This window comes from Schistocerca cancellata, chromosome 7, assembly GCF_023864275.1.
Source record: "Schistocerca cancellata isolate TAMUIC-IGC-003103 chromosome 7, iqSchCanc2.1, whole genome shotgun sequence".
Lineage (NCBI taxonomy): Eukaryota > Metazoa > Arthropoda > Insecta > Orthoptera > Acrididae > Schistocerca > Schistocerca cancellata.
This window is the reverse complement of record NC_064632.1, coordinates 492,260,753-492,282,613: the sequence shown is the minus strand read 5'-3', so window position 1 is coordinate 492,282,613 and position 21,861 is coordinate 492,260,753. Positions and strand designations below refer to the sequence as shown.

The window sequence follows — 21,861 nt, the reverse complement described above, 5'->3', positions numbered from 1 at the left end:
TGCGTCGCTACACCAAGTACATCTGCTTCGAAGTTACTCATGGTGGCAGTTATCTAGATTCGAATTCTGGACTATCTATTTCGTTTTCTTTTGTGAAAGTATTTCGGAAAACGGTGCTTAGTAACATAGCTTTAAGTTCGTTGTCATTAGTAACATTATCATTGTTAATTGCACAGTGCAGATATTGATTGCGTCTTGCCTCCGGTGTACTTTACTTACGACCAGACTGTCTGCAGCTCGTGGTCGTGCGGTAGCGTTCTCGCTTCCCACGCCTGGGTCCCCGGGTTCGATTCCCGGCGGGGTCAGGGATTTTTCTCTGCCTCGTGATGACTGGGTGTTGTGTGATGTCCTTAGGTTAGTTAGGTTTAAGTAGTTCTAAGTTCTAGGGGACTGATGACCATAGATGTTAAGTCCCATAGTGCTCAGAGCCATTTTTATTACGACCAGACTCTCTTTGGCTTTTCTGCCAGTTTTCGAGAGAGAGTTACGTTGTAGAATCTATTAAAAAGCTTCTCGCAATGAAATTCGTGCAAAATTTCTACTTCTGAAAAACTCCGCCGAACTTGGAGATCTTGAGTCCTTTTAAATTTGGCATATTTTTCTCGTTGCTTCTAAAATAGTGTTCTGACATGTTTTTTGTACCGTGGGGATCAGTACTTTTTCTTACTAATTTATTTGCTATATACCCCTCAACTGCCGTCGATACTATTTTTTTGGATTTAAACGACATCTGGTCTACGCTTACACAGTCAGAGTGGAACGTGTCAAGCGAGTTTTTATCTGCTTCTTTAAACAGATGCATTCTGCGTTTACTTTCAGTAGATGTGGATATTATGGTATTCAGTCTAGCTACAACAGCCTTGTGGTCATTAATGGCTGTATCTGACATGGTGCTCCTCATTTGGTCAGGAACGTTTGTTGTTAAGAGGTCAGGTACGTTTTCGCAACCATTTACGCTTCGTATGGGCTCCTGAACTAAATGTTCAGAAGTATTTTCTGAGAAGGCATTCAGTACGTTTTCGGGTGACGTTAAGTGCCTACCGCCGACTTCTAATTCGTATATTCACCAACATATCAAGGCTAGAAGTATAATTGTATAAGTGAGATACCTGTTTAAAATGACACTCAGGTTTTGTTTGAATTTTTCAGCACCTGAGTCGGAGGGTTGGACAAGGAAATCAGATATTAACTTATTCCGGATATCAAGCATAACCACTACCCATAACATCCCACACAAAATATCTGCCTCAATTCCACTACAAGGTAAACCACTTCTGACAACCATAAACACTCCACGAACAATTTTATTCCAGCTATCCTTTCTCAACACGGTTAGATCCTTTGTAAAAATTTAGGCTGGACTTATTTCTGGCTATAGCTATGTACACTCCTGGAAATTGAAATAAGAACACCGTGAAATCATTGTCCCAGGAAGGGGAAACTTTATTGACACATTCCTGGGGTCAGATACATCACATGATCACACTGACAGAACCACAGGCACATAGACACAGGCAACAGAGCATGCACAATGTCGGCACTAGTACAGTGTATATCCACCTTTCGCAGCAATGCAGGCTGCTATTCTCCCATGGAGACGATCGTAGACATGCTGGATGTAGTCCTGTGGAACGGCTTGCCATGCCATTTCCACCTGGCGCCTCAGTTGGACCAGCGTTCGTGCTGGACGTGCAGACCGCGTGAGACGACGCTTCATCCAGTCCCAAACATGCTCAATGGGGGACAGATCCGGAGATCTTGCTGGCCAGGGTAGTTGACTTACACCTTCTAGAGCACGTTGGGTGGCACGGGATACATGCGGACGTGCATTGTCCTGTTGGAACAGCAAGTTCCCTTGCCGGTCTAGGAATGGTAGAACGATGGGTTCGATGACGGTTTGGATGTACCGTGCACTATTCAGTGTCCCCTCGACGATCACCAGTGGTGTACGGCCAGTGTAGGAGATCGCTCCCCACACCATGATGCCGGGTGTTGGCCCTGTGTGCCTCGGTCGTATGCAGTCCTGATTGTGGCGCTCACCTGCACGGCGCCAAACACGCATACGACCATCATTGGCACCAAGGCAGAAGCGACTCTCATCGCTGAAGACGACACGTCTCCATTCGTCCCTCCATTCACGCCTGTCGCGACACCACTGGAGGCGGGCTGCACGATGTTGGGGCGTGAGCGGAAGACGGCCTAACGGTGTGCGGGACCGCAGCCCAGCTTCATGGAGACGGTTGCGAATGGTCCTCGCCGATACCCGAGGAGCAACAGTGTTCCTAATTTGCTGGGAAGTGGCGGTGCGGTCCCCTACGGCACTGCGTAGGATCCTACGGTCTTGGCGTGCATCCGTGCGTCGCTGCGGTCCGGTCCCAGGTCGACGGGCACGTGCACCTTCCGCCGACCACTGGCGACAACATCGATGTACTGTGGAGACCTCACAGCCCACGTTTTGAGCAATTCGGCGGTACGTCCACCCGGCCTCCCGCATGCCCACTATACGCCCTCGCTCAAAGTCCGTCAACTGCACATACGGTTCACGTCCACGCTGTCGCGGCATGCTACCAGTGTTAAAGACTGCGATGGAGCTCCGTATGCCACGGCAAACTGGCTGACACTGACGGCGGCGGTGCACAAATGCTGCGCAGCTAGCGCCATTCGACGGCCAACACCGCGGTTCCTGGTGTGTCCGCTGTGCCGTGCGTGTGATCATTGCTTGTACAGCCCTCTCGCAGTGTCCGGAGTAAGTATGGTGGGTCTGACACACCGGTGTCAATGTGTTCTTTTTTCCATTTCCAGGAGTGTATATTTACAGCTACATAGTTGTAGCTTTAAAGATTTGAGATTCAGTGCTGTCTATTAGCGCCTGGAGCTATGTTTTTTTTCAACATATCTACGACACTTTACAACTACAATGTTACTTGTTTCTATGCCTACCCTCTTCCTGTGTTCTTTCTGCACCCTTTGAATCTCAAGCCCTTTCTGAACGTTCTCGAGATACTCTAACCTAAAAAAACACCCAGACGCCTCCACACAGTGCCCACAACCCCTGTAGCCGCTTCCTGACCTATTTAACGGAAACCGGAAACCAACCACCCCTTTGCGCAAGTTGAGGAATATGCTACATACACGATCTCACGATCGCAGAACCGTCTGAGCCTCTGATTCAGACCCTCAACTCGCTGAGTACAAAAGGCCCATTTTCGTTTCTGTTGATGATACTACGGTTAAATATTTTCTATCGTTTTCAATGGCTTATTTTTTTCTGGTTCAAAATGGCTCTGAGCACTATGGGACTTAACTTCTAAGGTCATCAGTCCCCTAGAACTTAGAACTACTTAAACCTAACTAAGGACATCACACACATCCATGCCCGAGGCAGGATTCGAACCTGCGACCGTAGTGGTCGCACGGCTACAGACTGTTAGGACCTAGAACTGCTCGGCACCCCGGCCGGCTTTTTTTCTGGTTAAATAGCATGTATGACATATGAAGTTTTCACAATAGATATTTTTCTACTGTGAAGATGGTCCATGATAGAAACAGGTAGATAATAAATATACTGTAAGAAAATACAGTGTGTACAATGCATTTCTCCATGTTTACCACTTCAGCTAGCCGCCAGAAACCAGAGACAATCTCTTCCGATCCAAAGCGGCACACATCGTTAGTACCAATATGAACCAACACCTGCAATTGGCTGCAACCTGTGCTCTTCAGGCATCCGGAAGCAACCATCCCATATCTGGAATGATTCCTCCCTGTGGTATGCGCGCTTAGTACACATTGTGTTCCTCCCCCTTCTTGAGAACCATATCCCTCATTATGAGCTTGGCACTGGAGCTCCCAACTAACAGCAATCCTAACCTCTGTGAATGCCCGGACCTTGCAGGCTGAGAGATTCCTATGGAACAGAGTGTGCGACTGCTTCTGGCTCAGGGACTTTGTCAGACACAGAGATCGCCCAAACCTGTTCGTCAGACGAACCGGGGATGGACGTCCACATGCCCCCTGGAAAGACTTTCGCTGCCGGACGCACCCTGACATGACCTCCCACTAGGCCATGGGTGTGGGATCAGCATCAGTGCAGGCAGTACCCAGGGTGGTCGCCGTAGTGGACCGATCAGCGGACACATGAGTCGTGCTGGACCTTCCTCGGATCGCCCGTTTGATCAACGAAAGAATGAAGTACAAAAACGTCCGTTGACACTCAGGAATACAGAAATACAACTCAATTGCGAATGAAACAAGTAGGAAGCGTAGGAAACCTAAGTTGAAATGGATGCATACAAAATGTGAGAAAAATGAAAAAGAAATGACTGTAGAACGTATTCACCATATTGGAAAGATAAAACATTCTTTGTTGAAATGAAAAGAAAAGGCGGTAACATCACAAATTCAATGGGAATTCCACTGTTAAATCCAGAGTAGAAAACAAATAGGTGGGAAGAGAACACTGAAGGCCTCTGTGAGGGGATGACTTTTCTAAATCATTGGGGGAAGGTGCAGCAAAACCACTGTTCACGTTGGTGTGTAGAATGTATGAATGTGTGCTTTCGCAAAAACATCATGCAAACAATTCCACAGACAGCAAGAGCCAGCAAGTGTGGGAATTACCGCACAATTAGCTTAGCGGATCATGTATCCAAGCGTCCGCCTCCATAGCTGTGTGGTCAGCGTGGCAGAATGCCATGCAATGAGCCCGAGTTCGATTCAAGACTAAGTTGAAGATTTCCTCCGCTCGGGGGCTGGGTGTTGCGTTCATAGCATCCTCATCGACACGCAAGTCACCGAAGTGGCGTCAACTCAAAAAACTTGCACCAGGCGACTGGTCCACCCGACGGGAGGTCCTCGCCACATGACATATGATGCGTCGACGTTGCTGGCAAATATAATACACAGAAGAGTGGAAAAGAAAATTTAGGATATGTTAGATGACGATTAGTTCGGTTTTAGGAAAAGTAAAGGCACCACAGAGGCGGTTCTGGCGTTGCGGTTGATAACGGAACAAAACTAAAGAAAAATCGAGACCTGTTCACAGGATCTGTCGACTTGCAAAAAGCGTTCGATAATGTAAAATGGTGGAAGATGTTCGAAATGCTGAGGAAAAAAAGTGGTAAACTATAGAGACAGACGGGTAATATACAATGTGTACAAGAGAAAAGAAGTAATAATAAGAGTGGACGACCAAGAACGAAATGCTGGGATTAAAAAGGGGGTTAGACTGGGATGTAAACTTTCACCCCTACTGTTCAGTTTACACATGGAGAAAGGAATTAAGGAAATCAAAGAAAGATTCTAGAATGAGATCATAATTCTAGGTGTAAGGATATCATTGACATGATTTAAGGATATCGGTAACAAGATACGCTGATTACTTTGCAATCCAGAGCGAAAGTGAAAAGGTTTACAGAACGTGTTGAACAGAATGAGCAATCTAGTGCGTATAAAATATCGTTGGATAGTAAATCGAAGGAAGGCGGAAGTAATGAGAAGTAACAGGAGTGAGGATAGCGAGAGACTTAACATCAGTATTGGTGACTGCAAAGTAGAAGTAGTTAGGTAAGTGAGATAACTAGGCAGCAAAACAGCCCATGATGGACGAACGAAAGAGGACGTAAAAAATCAGCCAAGCACTGGCGAAAACGGCATCCCTGACCAAGAGCAGTCTACTCGTATTAAATGTAGGCCTTTATTTGAGGAATAAATTTCTGGGAGCGTATGTTTTCAGTACAGCATAGTACGGTAAGGTAACATGGACTGTGGGAGAACCGGAACAGAAGAGAATCGAAGCATGTATAGTGTGGTGCTCTAGAGGAATGCCGTGCTACAGAATAATGTTGATAATAGGGTGGACTGATGAGATACGGAATGACGAGATTTTAAAAAATCGATCTTCTTGGTGCGATGTAATTTCTTCTTTTATTCGTGTTTGTCACTACAATCCAGATACATTTTGACTTACTTCTTTCCAATCACAGCCTTATCTTTCGTCGTTCACAAGATCCCATGAAGTTTATTTAAAATTCCCTAATATCAACAATTCCGTCGTATGGCCTTGAGACGCTTACTGCTTCCGTTGCTTTTATGCCAATGGCAATAGTGCCCAACGACAGGCACTGCTAACAAATAGACTCTAGTAACACACCTTTTGTTACTTCTGTAGATAAGAAAAACATTCTACTGTAGGCGCTAAACATTATTCTCTTCTACAACGAATTGGAAGTAGTTTTGGAAACGCTACTGTTTTACTGAAAGATTCCACTGGTAACAGAGACTGTCCATCTGTTTTCAATGTTCAGTATGGTTGTGACAAAAAGAAAAATCATTCCAGCATAGTGGATCGCTACAGAATAACAGTGTGATTACTAAACATTTTCTTGAAACGATAATCAAGCATCATTTCTCGAGGTCTCGATTATTATCGTTGCAGTAGATTACTCGGGGTCAGTAAATTTGCACTATGTCTTGACACTGAAGTCCGATTAAAATTACTTGAAAGTTGACACTTGACGCGTTGTAGCTGGTTTCCACCAATCAGAGCGATGAGTGTCACGCCCGAACCGTTCATCGTTGCCAAGCTACCGGAACAGTTAGCTCACTTCCAGTACCCTGTACGGCTTTCTTTCTTGATGTGTTTGGATCCCGAAACATGGCTCTGTCACTTTTATTTCGTATTTCATCACACAGATAAACTATCTCTCTCTCTCTCTCTCTCTCTCTTTCGTTTGAAATCTGCGAGTGTCGCCTATATCTGCAAACAAGTACCAATTAGGACTCAACGGTTGATAACGAGGCATCCCGTGTGGCCTATCTGAGGATAATTTAAGGTAACTAATGGTCGCGAGAAATTACAGTTTACTTTTAACGCTAAAACTAAAATTTTGCTGCGGAAGATGGCTACGTTATCTATACACACACACACACACGCACACACACACACACACACATATATATATATATATATATATATATATATATATATATGAATTTTCTTCTATCCTGAGTTAGAGATTAGCCACAAATACAATAATAATTCTAGTTCTGCCGCTGACTGTTGAACACCGCTTTCTCGGATACATTTGCAAAAAAAAAAAAAAAATGGTTCAAATGGCTCTGAGCACTTTGGGACTTAACTTCTGAGGTCATCAGTCCCCCGAGAACTACTGAAACCTAACTAACCTAAGGACATCACACACATCCATGCCCGAATCAGGATTCGGACCTGCGACCGTAGCGGTCGCGTGGGATACATTTGCACATGGCGATGTTGTGATTAGGTTAGGACATGAGTTGAAATTCAGCGCTACAAAACAGTCATCTGCTGCGCTTCACTTACCGGTCACTTAAAATCAACTATCGACAGAGCATCTCCCCTTTCCAGCGGCCGCTTCCAACATTGCTCCGCGTTACAAATTTACAGCAAGTACGAAGGGACCCGCCATGTTCTTTTGTCGCCCGTAACCGAGCAGTAGCCGGCAGCGGATATCACAACACTGTAGCAACAATTAACAGACGTCAACTATCAAGTAATTTTAATCGGACTATAGTAAACAGCCTTACAAAAACTCAAAAAGGCTATAGCTCCTATGGATATAGAGGGCGATTTTTTCCACCATGTGCAGACTGTAGGGATTGATCGATGAGAGGATACGGAACAAAAAAGATCTATGAACTTATGTCCGCAAATTGATGGTTTCCATGCATTATTCAATCGTATTACGTCACAGAGGCTGCGGTCTAGTAAGCCCTGTATTATGTATTCATAATACGCCATGCCCTGGTGCCTCTCCTGCCCTAGTCATTGGTAATGTCGCGTCCGATTCAGTTCTCTTGCTGACTCACCTTGTAACGTATGTGGTTCAAATGGCTCTGAGCACTATGGGACTCAACAGCTGTGGTCATAAGTCCCCTAGAACTTAGAACTACTTAAACCTAACTAACCTAAGGACATCACACACATCCATGCCCGAGGCAGGATTCGAACCTGCGACCGTAGCAGTCGCGCGGTTCCAGACTGAGCGCCTAGAACCACTAGACCACGGCGGCCGGCAAGTAACGTATGTGATACAGCGTTGTACACAGTGCTTCCACCGCATACAACCACATCATTCAATGTTGGCAACAGCATTTCGCAATTTGTGTGAAACAGAGCCGTTTCAGGAAGCAGGAAATCACGAAGGACACCAGACTTGGAGGAAAATGCGATTAACACTGTGGAAGACGACTGCCACGCCAGTAGCTGGCATTTGTCCCGCCAGTGCAAGGTAAGCCAGACGACCGTGTGGAACTTTCTCCATGACACTTGTTACCATCCTTATCACTTGCAGCGTTTGCAGGGCATATTATCAACAGACTTCCTTCATCGGAAGCTGTTTTGCCACAGGTTTCTTCACCAGGCAACCACGATTCCGGGATTTGTGTCATCCACCCTATTCACAGATGAGGCCACCTTTACACGGAGTGGTATTTTCAACTTTCATAACAGTCATCTGTGGGATAATATGCAGAACCCCCATGGTAAGGTGACAGAGAATCATCAGCATCGGTGCAGCTGAAATATGTAGGCCGGGATAATTTGGCGATCGCATTTTGGGACCAGTCTTACTTCCACGTCGTATAACAGGTCGGAACTATCGGCTTTTCTTGCGGATGACTTTACCTTCCCTGCTGGAAGAAGTGCCATAGATGATTCAAAGAGTTATGTGGTTCCTACATGATGGTGCTGCAGCTCACTTCGCCGTTAACGTCCGAACACATGTGTCATGTCTTCGCTGGTCAATGGATCGGACGAGGGGTCCAGCTGCATGGTGTGCTCTTCACCGAAACACAACCCGTGCGGTTTATGGTTACTGGGCAATCTCAAAAGTATCGTGTATGCAGAGCCCGTTCCAGGAGATGTGGAGACACTGGAGCAGCGTATTCACGTTGCCTTTGAGACTGTTCGAATGCAGAGTCGCCGATGTCAACGAGTGAGACAGAACATGCTACGGCACATACATGCATGCGTTTTTTTTTTTGTCATCAGTCTACTGACTAGTTTGATGCGGCCCGCCACGAATTCCTTTCCTGTGCTAATCTCTTCATCTCAGAGTAGCACTTGCAACCTACGTTCTCCATTATTTGCTTGACGTATTCCAATCTCTGTCTTCCTTTACAGTTTTTGCCCTCTACAGCTCCCTCTAGTACCACGGAAGTCATTCCCTCATGTGTTAGCAGATGTCCTATCATCCTGTCCCTTCTCCTTATCAGTCTTTTCCACATATTCCTTACCTCTCCGATTCTGCGTAGAACCCCCTCATTCCTTACCTTATCAGTCAACTTAATTGTCAACATTCGTCTATAGCACCACATCTCAAATCCTTCGATTCTCTTCTGTTCCGGTTTTCCCACAGTCCATGTTTCACTACCATACAATGCTGTACTCCGGACGTACATCCTCAGAAATTTCTTCCTCCATAGCGAATCTGCTTTTGATGTCCTCCATGCTCCGTCCGTCATTGGTTATTTTACTGCCTAGGTAGCAGACGTCCTTAACTTCAATGACTTCGTGACCATCAATCCTGATGTTAAGTTTGTCGCTGTTCTCATTACTACTATTTCTCATTACCTTCGTCTTTCTCCGATTTACTGTCAAACCATACTGTGTACTCATTAGACTGTTCATTTCGTTCAGCAGATCATTTAATTCTTCTTCACTTTCACTCAGGACAGCAATGTCATCAGCGAGTCGTATCATTGATATCCTTTCACCTTGTATTTTAATTCCACTCCTGAACCTTTCTTTTATTTCCATCATTGCTTCCTCGATGTACAGATTGAAGAGTAGGGGCGAAAGGCTACAGCCTTGTCTTACACCCTTCTTAATACGAGCACTTCGTTCATGATCGTCCACTCTTATTATTCCATCTTGGTTGTTGTACATATTGTATAAGACCCGTCACTCCCTATAGCTTACCCCTACTTTTTTCAGAATCTCGAACAGCTTGCACCATTTTATATTGTCCAACACATTTTCCAGGTCGACAAATCCTATGAAAGTGTCTTGATTTTTCTTTAGCCTGCTTCCATTATTAGCCGTAACGTCAGAATTGCCTCTCTCGTCTATTTACTTTTCCTAAAGCCAAACTGATCGTCACGTAGCGCATTCTCAATTTTCTTTTCCATTCTTCTGTATATTATTCTTGTAAGCAGCTTCGATGCATGAGCTGTTAAGCTGATTGTGCGATGATTCTCGCACTTGTCAGCTCTTGCCGTCTTCGGAATTGTGTGGATGATGCTTTTCCGAAAGTCAGATGGTATATCGCCAGACTCATATATTCTACACACCAACGTGAATAGTCGTTTTGTTGCCCTTCCCCCAATGATTTTAGAAATTCTGATGGAATGTTAACTATCCCTCCTGCCTTATTTGACCGTAAGTCCTTCAAAGCTCTTTTAAATTCCGATTCTAATACTGGATCCCCTATCTTTTCTAAATCGACTCCTGTTTCTTCTTCTATCACATTAGACAAATCTTCACCCTCATAGAGGCTTTCAATGTATTCTTTCCACCTATCTGCTCTCTCCTCTGCATTTAACAGTTGAATTCCCGTTGCACTCTTAATGTTACCACCGTTGCTTTTAATGTCACCAAAGGTTGTTTTGACTTTCCTGAATGCTGAGTCTGTCCTTCCGACAATCATATCTTTTTCGATGTCTTCACATTTTTCCTGCAGCCATTTCGTCTTAGCTTCCCTGCACTTCCTATTTATTTCATTCCTCAGCGACTTGTATTTTTGTATTCCTGATTTTCCCGGAGCATGTTTGTACTTCCTCCTTTCATAAATCAACTAAGGTATTTCTTCTGTTACCCATGGTTTCTTCGCAGCTACCTTCTTTGTACCTATGTCTTCTTTCCCAACTTCTGTGATGGCCCTTTTTAGAGATGTCCATTCCTCTTCAACTGTACTGCCTACTGCGCTATTCCTTATTGCTGTATCTATAGCGTTAGAGAACTTCAAACGTATCTCGTCATTCCCTAGTACTTCCGTATCCCAGTTCTTTGCGTATTGATTCTTCCTGACTAATGTCTTGAACTTCAGCCTACTCTTCATCACTACCATATTGTGATCTGAGTCTATATCTGCTCCTGGGTACACCTTACAATCCAGTATCTGATTTCGGAATCTCTGTCTGACCACGATGTAATCTAATTGAAATCTTCCCGTATCTCCCGGCCTTTTCCAAGTATACCTCCTCCTCTTGTGATTCTTGAACAGGGTATTTGCTATTACAAGCTGAAACTAGTTACAGAGCTCAATTAGTCTTTCTCCTCTTTCATTCCTTGTCCCAAGCCCATATTCTCCTGTAACCTATTCTTCTACTCCTTCCCCCTACAACTGCATTCCAGTCGCCCATGACTATTAGATTTTCGTCCCCCTTTTCATACTGCATTACCCTTTCAATATTCTCATACACTTTCTCTATCTGCTCTTCTTCAGCTTGCGACGTCGGCGTGCATACCTGCACTATCGCTGTCGGTGTTGGTCTGCTGTCGATTCTGATTAGAACAACCCGGTCACTGAACAGTAACACACCCTCTGCCCTACCTTCCTATTCATAACGAATCCTACACCTGTTATACCATTATCTGCTGCTGTTGATATTACCCGATACTCATCTGACCAGAAATCCTTGTCTTCCTTCCACTTCACTTCACTGACCCCTACTATATCTAGATTGAGCCTTTGCATTTCCCTTTTCAGAGTTTCTAGTTTCCCTACCACGTTCAAGCTTCTGACATTCCACGCCCCGACTCGTAGAACGTTATCCTTTCGTTGATTATTCAATCTTTTTCTCATGGTAACCTCCCCCTTGGCAGTCCCCTCCCGGAGATCCGAATGGGTGACTATTCCGGAATCTTTTGCCATTGGAGAGATCATTATGTATGATGAATAAATGGTTTGTAGCATGGAAACCGTGCATTTCCAGACAAAATTTCATTAGACCTTTTTTTGTTCCGAACTCTCTCATCGATCAGCTGAGTTGGGTTTGGTTGCTTGGGGGGGGGGGGGGACCAGACAGCGGTGCCATCTGTCTCATCGGGTTAGGGAAGGACGGGGAAAGAAGTCGGCTGTGCCTTTCAAAGGGACCATCCCGGCATTTGCTTGGAGCGATTTAGGGAAATCAAGGGAAAACTAAATCAGGATGGCCGGACGCGGGATTGAACCGTCGTCTTGCCAAATGCGAGGCCAGTGTGCTAGCCACTGCGCCACCTCGCTCGGTCATCGACCAATTCCTAGAGTTTGTACGCGGTGGAAAAATCACCGTGTATGGGCAAACGCATCTCTCTAGCAGATGTCTCAAGTGGCAACAGTTTCGTAACCAGCATTAACGGATCTGCTACAAATACGTCCCCCTCTGCGGCTAAAAAGTGTCCCCATGGAGTCGTGTCTACGGGGACGCGCATCAACCACAGAGAAGACGGTGTGACTCACCTTATGGCCGTTGAGCAGCCAGACGACGCTGGGGGCGGGTCGCGCCGGGCTGGTCGTGCAGTTGGCCCTCAGGGTCTCCCCGGCAGTGTACACTGGCCGCCCCACGCTCACCAGAGGCGGCCACCGCTGTGGCTCTGGAACAACACAAGCACAGCAAAGTAGGTTTCAGTGGCCACTCAGCTGGGCTGGTGGTGCAATCCACTCTACGTCACCCCATCAATGAATAGGGTACTATCACCCCACCAGCAGCGGCTGCCGCTAGGTGTCTGGAACAACAAACACCGTGAAAGAGGTTTCAATAGCCACACAGCTGAGGAGAACTTCAGCTTCGTCCCAGAGCTGATCTGGGGCTGACTCACCATAATCATTCGTGTCTGTAGTTCCAAATGGTTCAAATGGCTCTAAGCACTGTGGGGCTTAACATCTGAGGTGATCATCCCCTAAACTTAGAACTACTTAAACCTAACTAACCTAAGGACATCACACACATCCATGCCCGAGGCAGGATTCGAACCTGCGACCGTAGTCTGTTGTTCCATCTAATATAAATGGAATAAGACTGTAGCTGGTCAAAGACTTGAAGAAATTAAATTCCAACGTCTTAATTCTATTAATTATTTTACTGGACTACCAGTCCGTTGCTTCATTGGCACTATCTTTAAGCAACTCAAGCTTAAAACAGACATAAAGTCTGATATGCAACATCAGTTGTCATTATTTAAAATACATTTACCACACATATGGATTCGTAAAAAATAAAGGAACAGCAGATGCATTTCAGATTACCATCTTGATATCTTTGATCTCTTTCCTTGAACTTTGTACTAATATACATGTACGGTTAATTTATTTAGATAATGACAACTGATACTGAATAGCAGTTTTGTTGTCTACTTCAGGCATGATTTTGTTTATTTATACAAGGTTTCCTTGTGCTTTTTACTAATTTATATGGTTAATTTATTTTAAATAATGACAACTAATTTTGAATATCAGATTTGTTATCTATTTTAGGCATGATTTTATCGATTTATACAAGTTACCAATGACGCACCAGAACTGGTAGTAAAAAAAATAATTAATAAAATTATTGCTGTCAGTATTTATTTTCTTCAAAGAATCATTGGTGGCCGCCACTGTAACTCTAAAACATAGAACACTGCACGGCTGTTGGAAATAAAGGGCAAGTGCATGGTGAAAACTGCCTGACGACATTAGTTATTCTATCGAAAATCAAAGAAGCTGCAGTTGTGGAACTGTATGCGTATGACTTTTCTTTATATTTTTTAATAACTCCACTGATGTAACGGTTTCAGCTCCGAAATATTTCTAACCAGCCATATTCATTTACTGAGAACTGCGAAACAAGAAGACTGACACTTCTTTTTTCGGATGCAGTGGGACTGATAATTTCTTCCTATCTTTTACCAACCCCTTCATCACTGCTATATATCATTCATAATAAATTGCGCTTCATATGCTGATCATTGTTCTCCTGAAACTAAACCAGACAATAATTTTCTACTGCTGTTAATAATCGGTATTTTATAGTTTTCTTTGGACGTTATTTTTAAAAATGGCAGCTAATTCTGTATGGCCGGCCGGGATGCCAGAGCGGTTCTAAGCGCTACAGTTTGGAACCTCGTGACCGCTACGGTCGCAGCTTAGAATCCTGCCTCGGGCATGGATATATGTGATGTCTAGGCACTGATGTCCTCAGAAGTTAAGTCCCACAGTGCTCAGAGCCATTTTTTTTTAATTCTGTATGACTTAATATACAGGAATCAGGTCTTGGTCTAAGTCATGCTTTCGTACCTGACTTTTCCACTCATGATGCTGGATTAATTATTAAAGGCTATAAAGAAAAGTGTTTGAAGCTTTCAAAATCTTGAAGAATCATTACAAATTCTATGCAGATAACGGCTACAGGCTTCTGTCTTCGCGGCTACCCGCTATCACGCCGGTAAACACCACGCCTGGGCGAGCGAAGAACATGAACAACTACCAAGAATGGAGTCATAACAACAATAATACTTTGGATCACCCCTCTATGTTTCCTTTTCAGTATTTACGAAAGGTGACGGCCCAACAATAACGGCCAGTAGATTTCCCCCCTGAAACTACACTTTTCGGAAACAGCACGAGAAATCTGCTTCTTATAAGATACGCTATCGACATTGTTCAAGCATCCAAGGACACCACGGTAACCATGAGGAAGATCCCTGCAAAGGGATCGAAAGGTCGAACAGTGAAGAAGTCTGAAGAGGAATACGACGCATCCTATAGACTCAGAAGATTTTGTCCACCTACAAACACAAACACAGTTCGTGTATGTAAGCTTAACGAAAAGCTCGGTACATGTAGTTCCCAGCGCTCCAGTTCCGTTACTGTTAACAGGTATTGGTAATGTTGTTTAAGACTTCCGTAACATTCTAGCTTTATGCTGATCAATTTCCCTTTTGATACAACGTTCGAATCTGTTTTATTCTGTGTCTAAGATTCTGTAAGGCTCTTCCCAAGCTCTTGTCTAGAGGAATTTAAATTTCTTTCCATTCTCAAGCATTGCTAGTATTGCTTTGTTCATAGCAATTTGAAAGTCATATCCTAGCTCTTTCTTTAATCTACGTCAAATCACATAATTAACTATTGGCCGAACATTGAATTAACGCAGCAGTAAACACAGGATTATTTCCGTGGATTGTAGGTACGCATCAGGCAACAAAATTTTCTGCTGCTACATATATCTCATTATCCATTCCTCTTGCTGTAATATTGTGACAGACCATGTCGAGGTAAGTAGCATCAGACTTGAAGGAAGCATTCGTATCCTGTTTCGCTCTTAAGACGTCAATCTTTTCGCCCGAATTTGTGTGTTCACCCTACATTTGTATCTTTACTACTGTAAGTAGGCTGTTTAAGTTTATGTTGGTAACGCCATGTAGCGCTCTATATGAAAATCACTGACTGTGCTGTGTGCAGTCTGTGGCTGGTTTGCGTTGTTGGAATTTGCTATTGTAGTGTTGGGCAGTTGGCTGTTAACAGCGCATAGCGTTGCACAGTTGGAGGTGAGCTGCCAGCAGTGGTGGATGTGGGGAGAGAGATGGCGGAGTTTTGAGAGCGGATGATCTGGACGTGTGTCCATCAGGGACAGTAAATTTTTAAGACTGGATGTAACGAACTGATAACACTATTAAGGTAAATACATTGTCTGTTATCCATCAAAATCTTTCATTTGCTAAGTATGCCTATCAGTAGTTAGTGCCTTCAGTAGTTAGAATCTTTTATTTAGCTGGCAGTGTTGTGTATTGCAGTAGTTTCAGTAACGAAGATTTTTGTGAGGTAAGTGATTCATGAAAGGTATAGGTTATTGTTAGTCAGGGCCATTCTTTTGTAGGGATTACTGAAAGTCAGATGGCGTTGCGCTAAAAAAGTATTGTGAGTCAGTTTGGTGATGATCAGAATAAGTAACGAGAGAATTGTCTGAGTACGTTCAGTTTTGCTCAGGTGTTTGAAAATCAAATAACGTAAGAGGTTTATCAGCACAGTAATTCATAAATTTTTCTAGGGGGATATTTCTCTACTTCATTTCGGCTTAGTACTTTGTAGTAATTATGAAATTTATTCCCTTATTACTCTCATTTTATCTATGTATATGTCCGTAGTTTGTTCGTACTGTAGCCGAACTAAATGCAATGAAACTTACACATTTCACGTATTAGTTATTATGCAGGTTCCTTAAATTCATATAGAAACGTTATGTCGTCTGCGATTATTTATACTGGTGATTTATCCCGGTAGCGGCTTACTACATTAAGTTTCAAAGTCACAAGCTTAACAACAGTTTCGATGGAGGCAGCACTGTAACAAACTAAAATAACGCTTACATCAGTATTTACCAACGAGTTGTCGCAGCGATTATGAATCTTTACTTGCATCAGTTACGGAGAGCGGTAGTAATTTATTATTATGTAAAATGCCTAAGTTTTCCTCCTCCTACAAATGTTATTTCCTACGCCCCCTCCCTTATGTCCCTCGTGAAAAGTCATTGCATCACCGGCTCTTATTCTGTCTCCTACCGTCGAGTTTGATGTTTACGATTTTTTTTCTTTTTTTGATGCGGACAGCCACGAATTCCTCTCCTGTGCGAACCACTTCATCTCAGAGCAAGAATTACATTCTACTTCCTCAATTATTTCCAGGATGTATTCCAATCATTGTACTCCTCTACAGTTTTTACCCTCTACAGCTCCCTCTAGTACCACCGAAGGTATTCCCCTGGTGCCTTAAAAGATGTCCCGTCATCCTCTCCCCCCTGCTTCTTAGTGTTTTCTACGTATGTATTTCTTTCATCATCGATTCTGGACAGAACCTCTTCATTCCTTACCTTACCAGTCCACCTAACTTCCAGCATTCCTCCGTAGCATCATATCTCAAATGTTTCGATTATCTTCCGTTCCGGTTTCTCCACTGTCCATGATTCACTATCATATAATTCTGCGCTACAAACGTACATTCTCTAAATTTCCTTGTTTGATACTATCAGACCCCTCTTGGCCACAAATGCCCTTTCTGTCAGTGTAGTCCAGTTCCTAGTCCTCATTCCTCCGTACATCAATATTAATCGTCCATAGCGGGGCTATTATCATCCCTACAAGTGCGGTATTTGTATATAGGCTGTCGCCTGTATAGTCACATTTATGATACAGATGGTTTCAAAATGTACACAGGTGTCCGAAACTAGTCATCATCAAGAAATTTAAAAAAAAATGCTTATGACGGAGCTACAACCATTTATTTAAAAATCATTATGACCACTGCCCACCGTGACACTAAATGCCGACTGGTTGTGAGACAGTGACACGGTAAGGAAGATATGCGAGCGAATGGGGAAATCATTCTAGTGACGAAAGGGGATGAAAATGGGTGAATCCACTTTGAAAAAGAGCAGATTGTTTTTTCTGGGCACCAGAGTATAAGCATCTCGGATACGGCGAAACAGTTCGCATGCCGCTGTCATCACTTTATGTGGAAAGTGATTTAAAGCCGGTCGAACAATGTGTCAGCGAGAAATTGTTGAACGTCCAATACTCCTCACTGCTGGTTGTCGTCGGAGCCTTGTGCACTTAATAACACAGAATGAGCGCCGATCTGTGGAAAATCTGACGATAGAGTCCTGTTCTGGTGATGACGCAAGTGTTTCCGAACACCGATCAGAGCTTATCATCAAACATGGAGCTCCAAAGCTGAAGACCCTGTCGTAATACTATGACGACATAAAATCATCGTCAGTCGACTCACAAGGGGAACACGGCAGGTGCCATAACCAGATTTCCCAGGAACATCTCTTAGTCGAAGAGGAGTCGTAATAAACGAACTGGTGTTTCAACTTACCTGTAGATACTCTACCGTTCTCAGGAGACTACCGTGAAAGTTATCGACGTAATTTCCAAGTCTTTTAGCGGTCGACACGCTCAGCCCGGCTGGTGACAGTGGCTAGCGCCACGGCTTCTCTCTTTTACGTCCCGTATTAGAAAACCGGTTATTGTTTTTTTTTTTTTGGTCATCAGTCTACTGACTGGTTTGATGCGGCCCGCCACGAATTCCTTTCCTGTGCTAACCTCTTCATCTCAGAGTAGCACTTGCAACCTACGTCCTCCATTATTTGCTTGACGTAATCCAATCTCTGTCTTCCTCTACAGTTTTTGCCCTCTACAGCTCCCTTTAGTACCATGGAAGTCATTCCCTCATGTCTTAGCAGATGTCCTATCATCCTGTCCCTTCTCCTTATCAGTGTTTTCCACATATTCCTTTCCTCTCCGATTCTGCGTAGAACCTCCTCATTCCTTACCTTATCAGTCCACCTAATTTTCAACATTCGTCTATAGCACCACATCTCAAATGCTTCGATTCTCTTCTGTTCCGGTTTCCCCACAGTCCATGTTTCACTACCATACAATGCTGTACTCCAGACGTACATCCTCAGAAATTTCTTCCTCAAATTAAGGCCGGTATTTGATATTAGTAGACTTCTCTTGGCCAGAAATGCCTTTTTTGCCATAGCGAGTCTGCTTTTGATGTCCTCCTTGCTCCGTCCGTCATTGGTTATTTTACTGCCTAGGTAGCAGAATTCCTTAACTTCATTGACTTCGTGACCATCAATCCTGATGTTAAGTTTCTCGCTGTTCTCATTTCTACTGCTTCTCATTACCTTCGTCTTTCTCCGATTTACTCTCAAACCATACTGTGTACTCATTAGACTGTTCATTCCGTTCAGCAGATCATTTAATTCTTCTTCAATAAGACTAAAAACAGCCGACCAGTTGCAATGGATAAAGAAATCTTTACCTAGGTTTCGACAGATTTAACCTGTCGAAACCTAGGTAAAGATTTCTTTATCCATTGCAACTGGTCGGCTGTTTTTAGTCTTATTACGTGGAACCGTTGCTGTTGCGCAGCTATGTTTAAAATACTGAAATTCCTGCCCGCCGAGGTATCAAAAGCTGCAACCAGGTACATGGACATCAAATTAAAAATTGTGAAAGCAGGTATGGCTATTGACTTTAATCAACAGTGCCTAGATAAAGACATTACCCCTGATTATGTGAAGGCGTACGTAAACTTTAAAAAGTGTAACAAAGTGCCTTCTGTTAAAAAGAAATTAGTGCATTTAGTCATTTCGGATAGCACAGTAAATTTGTACAAGAAAAAAGATGTTCTTAATGGTGAAGCCTACTGTATACACCTATTTTTAACTAAAGCCTTTAAAGATCTTTGTAATTTTCAAATTGACCACCTGTGGAATAGTATTAATGAATGGCTCTTTAATCGTAAAGAAGAAATCAAGGCTAGACATGAAAGAAAGTTGTTGAAGTTTAGTAATAGGACCACAAGTAAAAGTGTTAATACAGCAGACAATAGTGTCAAACACCAATTTTACGAAAGAGTACTAAATAAAACCAATATTACTTTTACGCAGGCTGAGAATGACTTGTTATGTAAAGGCCTTAAATATAATTGGCCTGCTCAACTCGATAAATATCCAGTTATCTGTAATCTCATTGTAGATCCTAAAATCGGTTTAGAATCCCTGAAATTAGAGAAAACCGAGCAAGGCAAATGTGCCTACGAATGTAATAACATAATAGAAAAAGAAATTAAATTATTTCCTAATGGGCAGTCGGGCGAATATAGTATAGTAAAAAGCATTAATCGTAAGCTTAGAGAACACGACGCCTTAGTCACTAAGAGTGACAAAGGGAACACCGCTGTCATGGCTTATAAAAATGAATATATAGAAAAGACTGTAAAGTTTTTTGAGGAAAATGACATCACTGAGGTTACCGTAGATCCAACCGCGGAACTGCAAAATGAAAGCCGGCGTACTTTAGCTAGTTCTGTCAGCCTGTTTAATAACTTTCAAAAGAAAGGGCTTATAAATATGAACCCGAAACCACCCGTGCTCAGAAGTCAGATTAAACTGCACAAACAAAATCACCCGATTCGCCCTGTAGTGAATGGTATAGGAAGTCCACATCACACACTTGCTAGGCGCCTCCATTTTAAAATTAAAGATGATTTCACATTTGAAAATAATTTTTCTGTAAAAAGTAGTAAGGAATTAATTAAAAATTTTCAAACAGTAAGATGTACACCTGACACTAGACTGGTGTCCTTTGACATCGTCAGCCTTTATACAAATGTCCCGGTTGATGAAACCATAGACCTTGTAAAAAAGAATCTTCTCAAGCATAAAAAACTAAGTGAAACTCAGATTGCGGAACTGATTGGTTTGCTTAAGGTCCTATTAAAATACAATTATTTCACGTTTAATGGGAAAATGTATGTACAGCCAGATGGTCTAGCAATGGGTAGCCCCCTCGCCGGTATTTTAGCAGAGGTTTTCATCAACGCCCTGGAAATAACGTTCTTCAATTCAAGTTCAGAATTACGCCACAAAATCCGCTATTATGCACGTTATGTTGACGACATTATCATTGCTTTTGATGGCACTGATCATGAGTTAGAGCTTCTCTTCAATACTTTCAATGGTTTACATGAAAAAATTTCCTTCACAAAAGAACTTCAGAATGAAAAACGTGAACTTAACTTCCTCGATTTAACAATTTCTATACAGGATAATTCCTTCAATTTCAATATCTTCCGCAAGGAAACATATTCAGATAATGTCATCCCTGCTAACTCAACTCACCCAAAAGCTCATAAACTGGCGTTTTTTTCATTCTGCCATTCACCGAATGGTAACTACTCCTTTATCACCTGCGGATCAACAAAAGGAATTGAATGTCATCAAAGCGATTGCTGCTAATAATGGGTACAATCAGAATATGATCGATTACTTGCTCAATAAGAAAATTTCCCAAAATTGTTCGACTTTGAGCAACAACCTCCCCACAGATACCAAAGAAACTAAAAAATTTATTTCCATCCCTTTCTTGGGTAATATATCGTATAGGATTAAACGTCTTCTAAATAAAAAATATAACTGTAACGTCTCCTTCTCTACAGATAACAGTTTAAAAAGAAATCTTGTACATTCAGTAGAGATTGCCAGCGATTGGTTTTCCAATTCAGGTGTTTACAAACTAACCTGTAATAACTGCCCCTCATATTATATTGGTCAAACAGGCAGAGCTGTGAAAACACGATATAAAGAACATCTATTAGGTAAAAAAGGAGCGAATATTCACAACTCTACTTTTGCTGAACACCTCTTGATAGCCGGCCATACGCCTAAACAGTTAGAAGACACGGTTATCCTACACAGACAAGTCAAAGGGCGTAGACTATATCTGTGGGAAGAGTTACAAATTTTTAAACATCTATCGCTCAAAGACGGTAATATACTGAACGACCAGTTGAGCCTTGCTTGTAGACAATTTTTCGAAGGCTTTAAACCTGTACTGTTTACGGTATAACATTAATGCTGGAAACCTCAGTGGTCTATTTTCTCAGTAAGCTATGAAGCACTTTCAAATCTTTAAGCTCACTACCCTTTATGTAATGTGGTTTTCTCACGATGTATGGCTGCCACTACATCGGCCCTCATGTGATTTTCTCTGGCTCTAAAACCTTGGCTCCCTGAGAATGTGTATTAACTGGATTGTGGATCAGGGTTCGTAATTTTGTCTTAAGAGCCATTACTGATAGTTTTAAAGTTCTGACTTATATACGGTGTGTGTGCTTCACTAATATTGTAATGTAACTTTTATATTCTGGCTGTATATGCCAGTGTATGTAACTCTCGGCGTAAGCGCCACCTGCCTTTAAAAAAAAAAAAGCAACATCCATGTACTAATTTTTATTTACATGACAAACCCTATTTTCAGGGCTATATTTTAATTTGGACTAATGGATCTAT

The 21,861-nt window shown here is 42.8% G+C and overlaps 1 protein-coding gene across 1 annotated transcript in view; it reads right to left on the bottom strand.

Moving 5' to 3' along the window:
* LOC126092448 (uncharacterized) overlaps positions 1-21,861 on the bottom strand; it is a 642,436-nt gene that overhangs the window by 158,695 nt on the left and 461,880 nt on the right. The window contains exon 4 of the mRNA XM_049908050.1: positions 12,483-12,616. Coding sequence (XP_049764007.1) covers positions 12,483-12,616 — 134 coding nt within the window. The remainder of the gene's footprint in view (positions 1-12,482; positions 12,617-21,861) is intronic.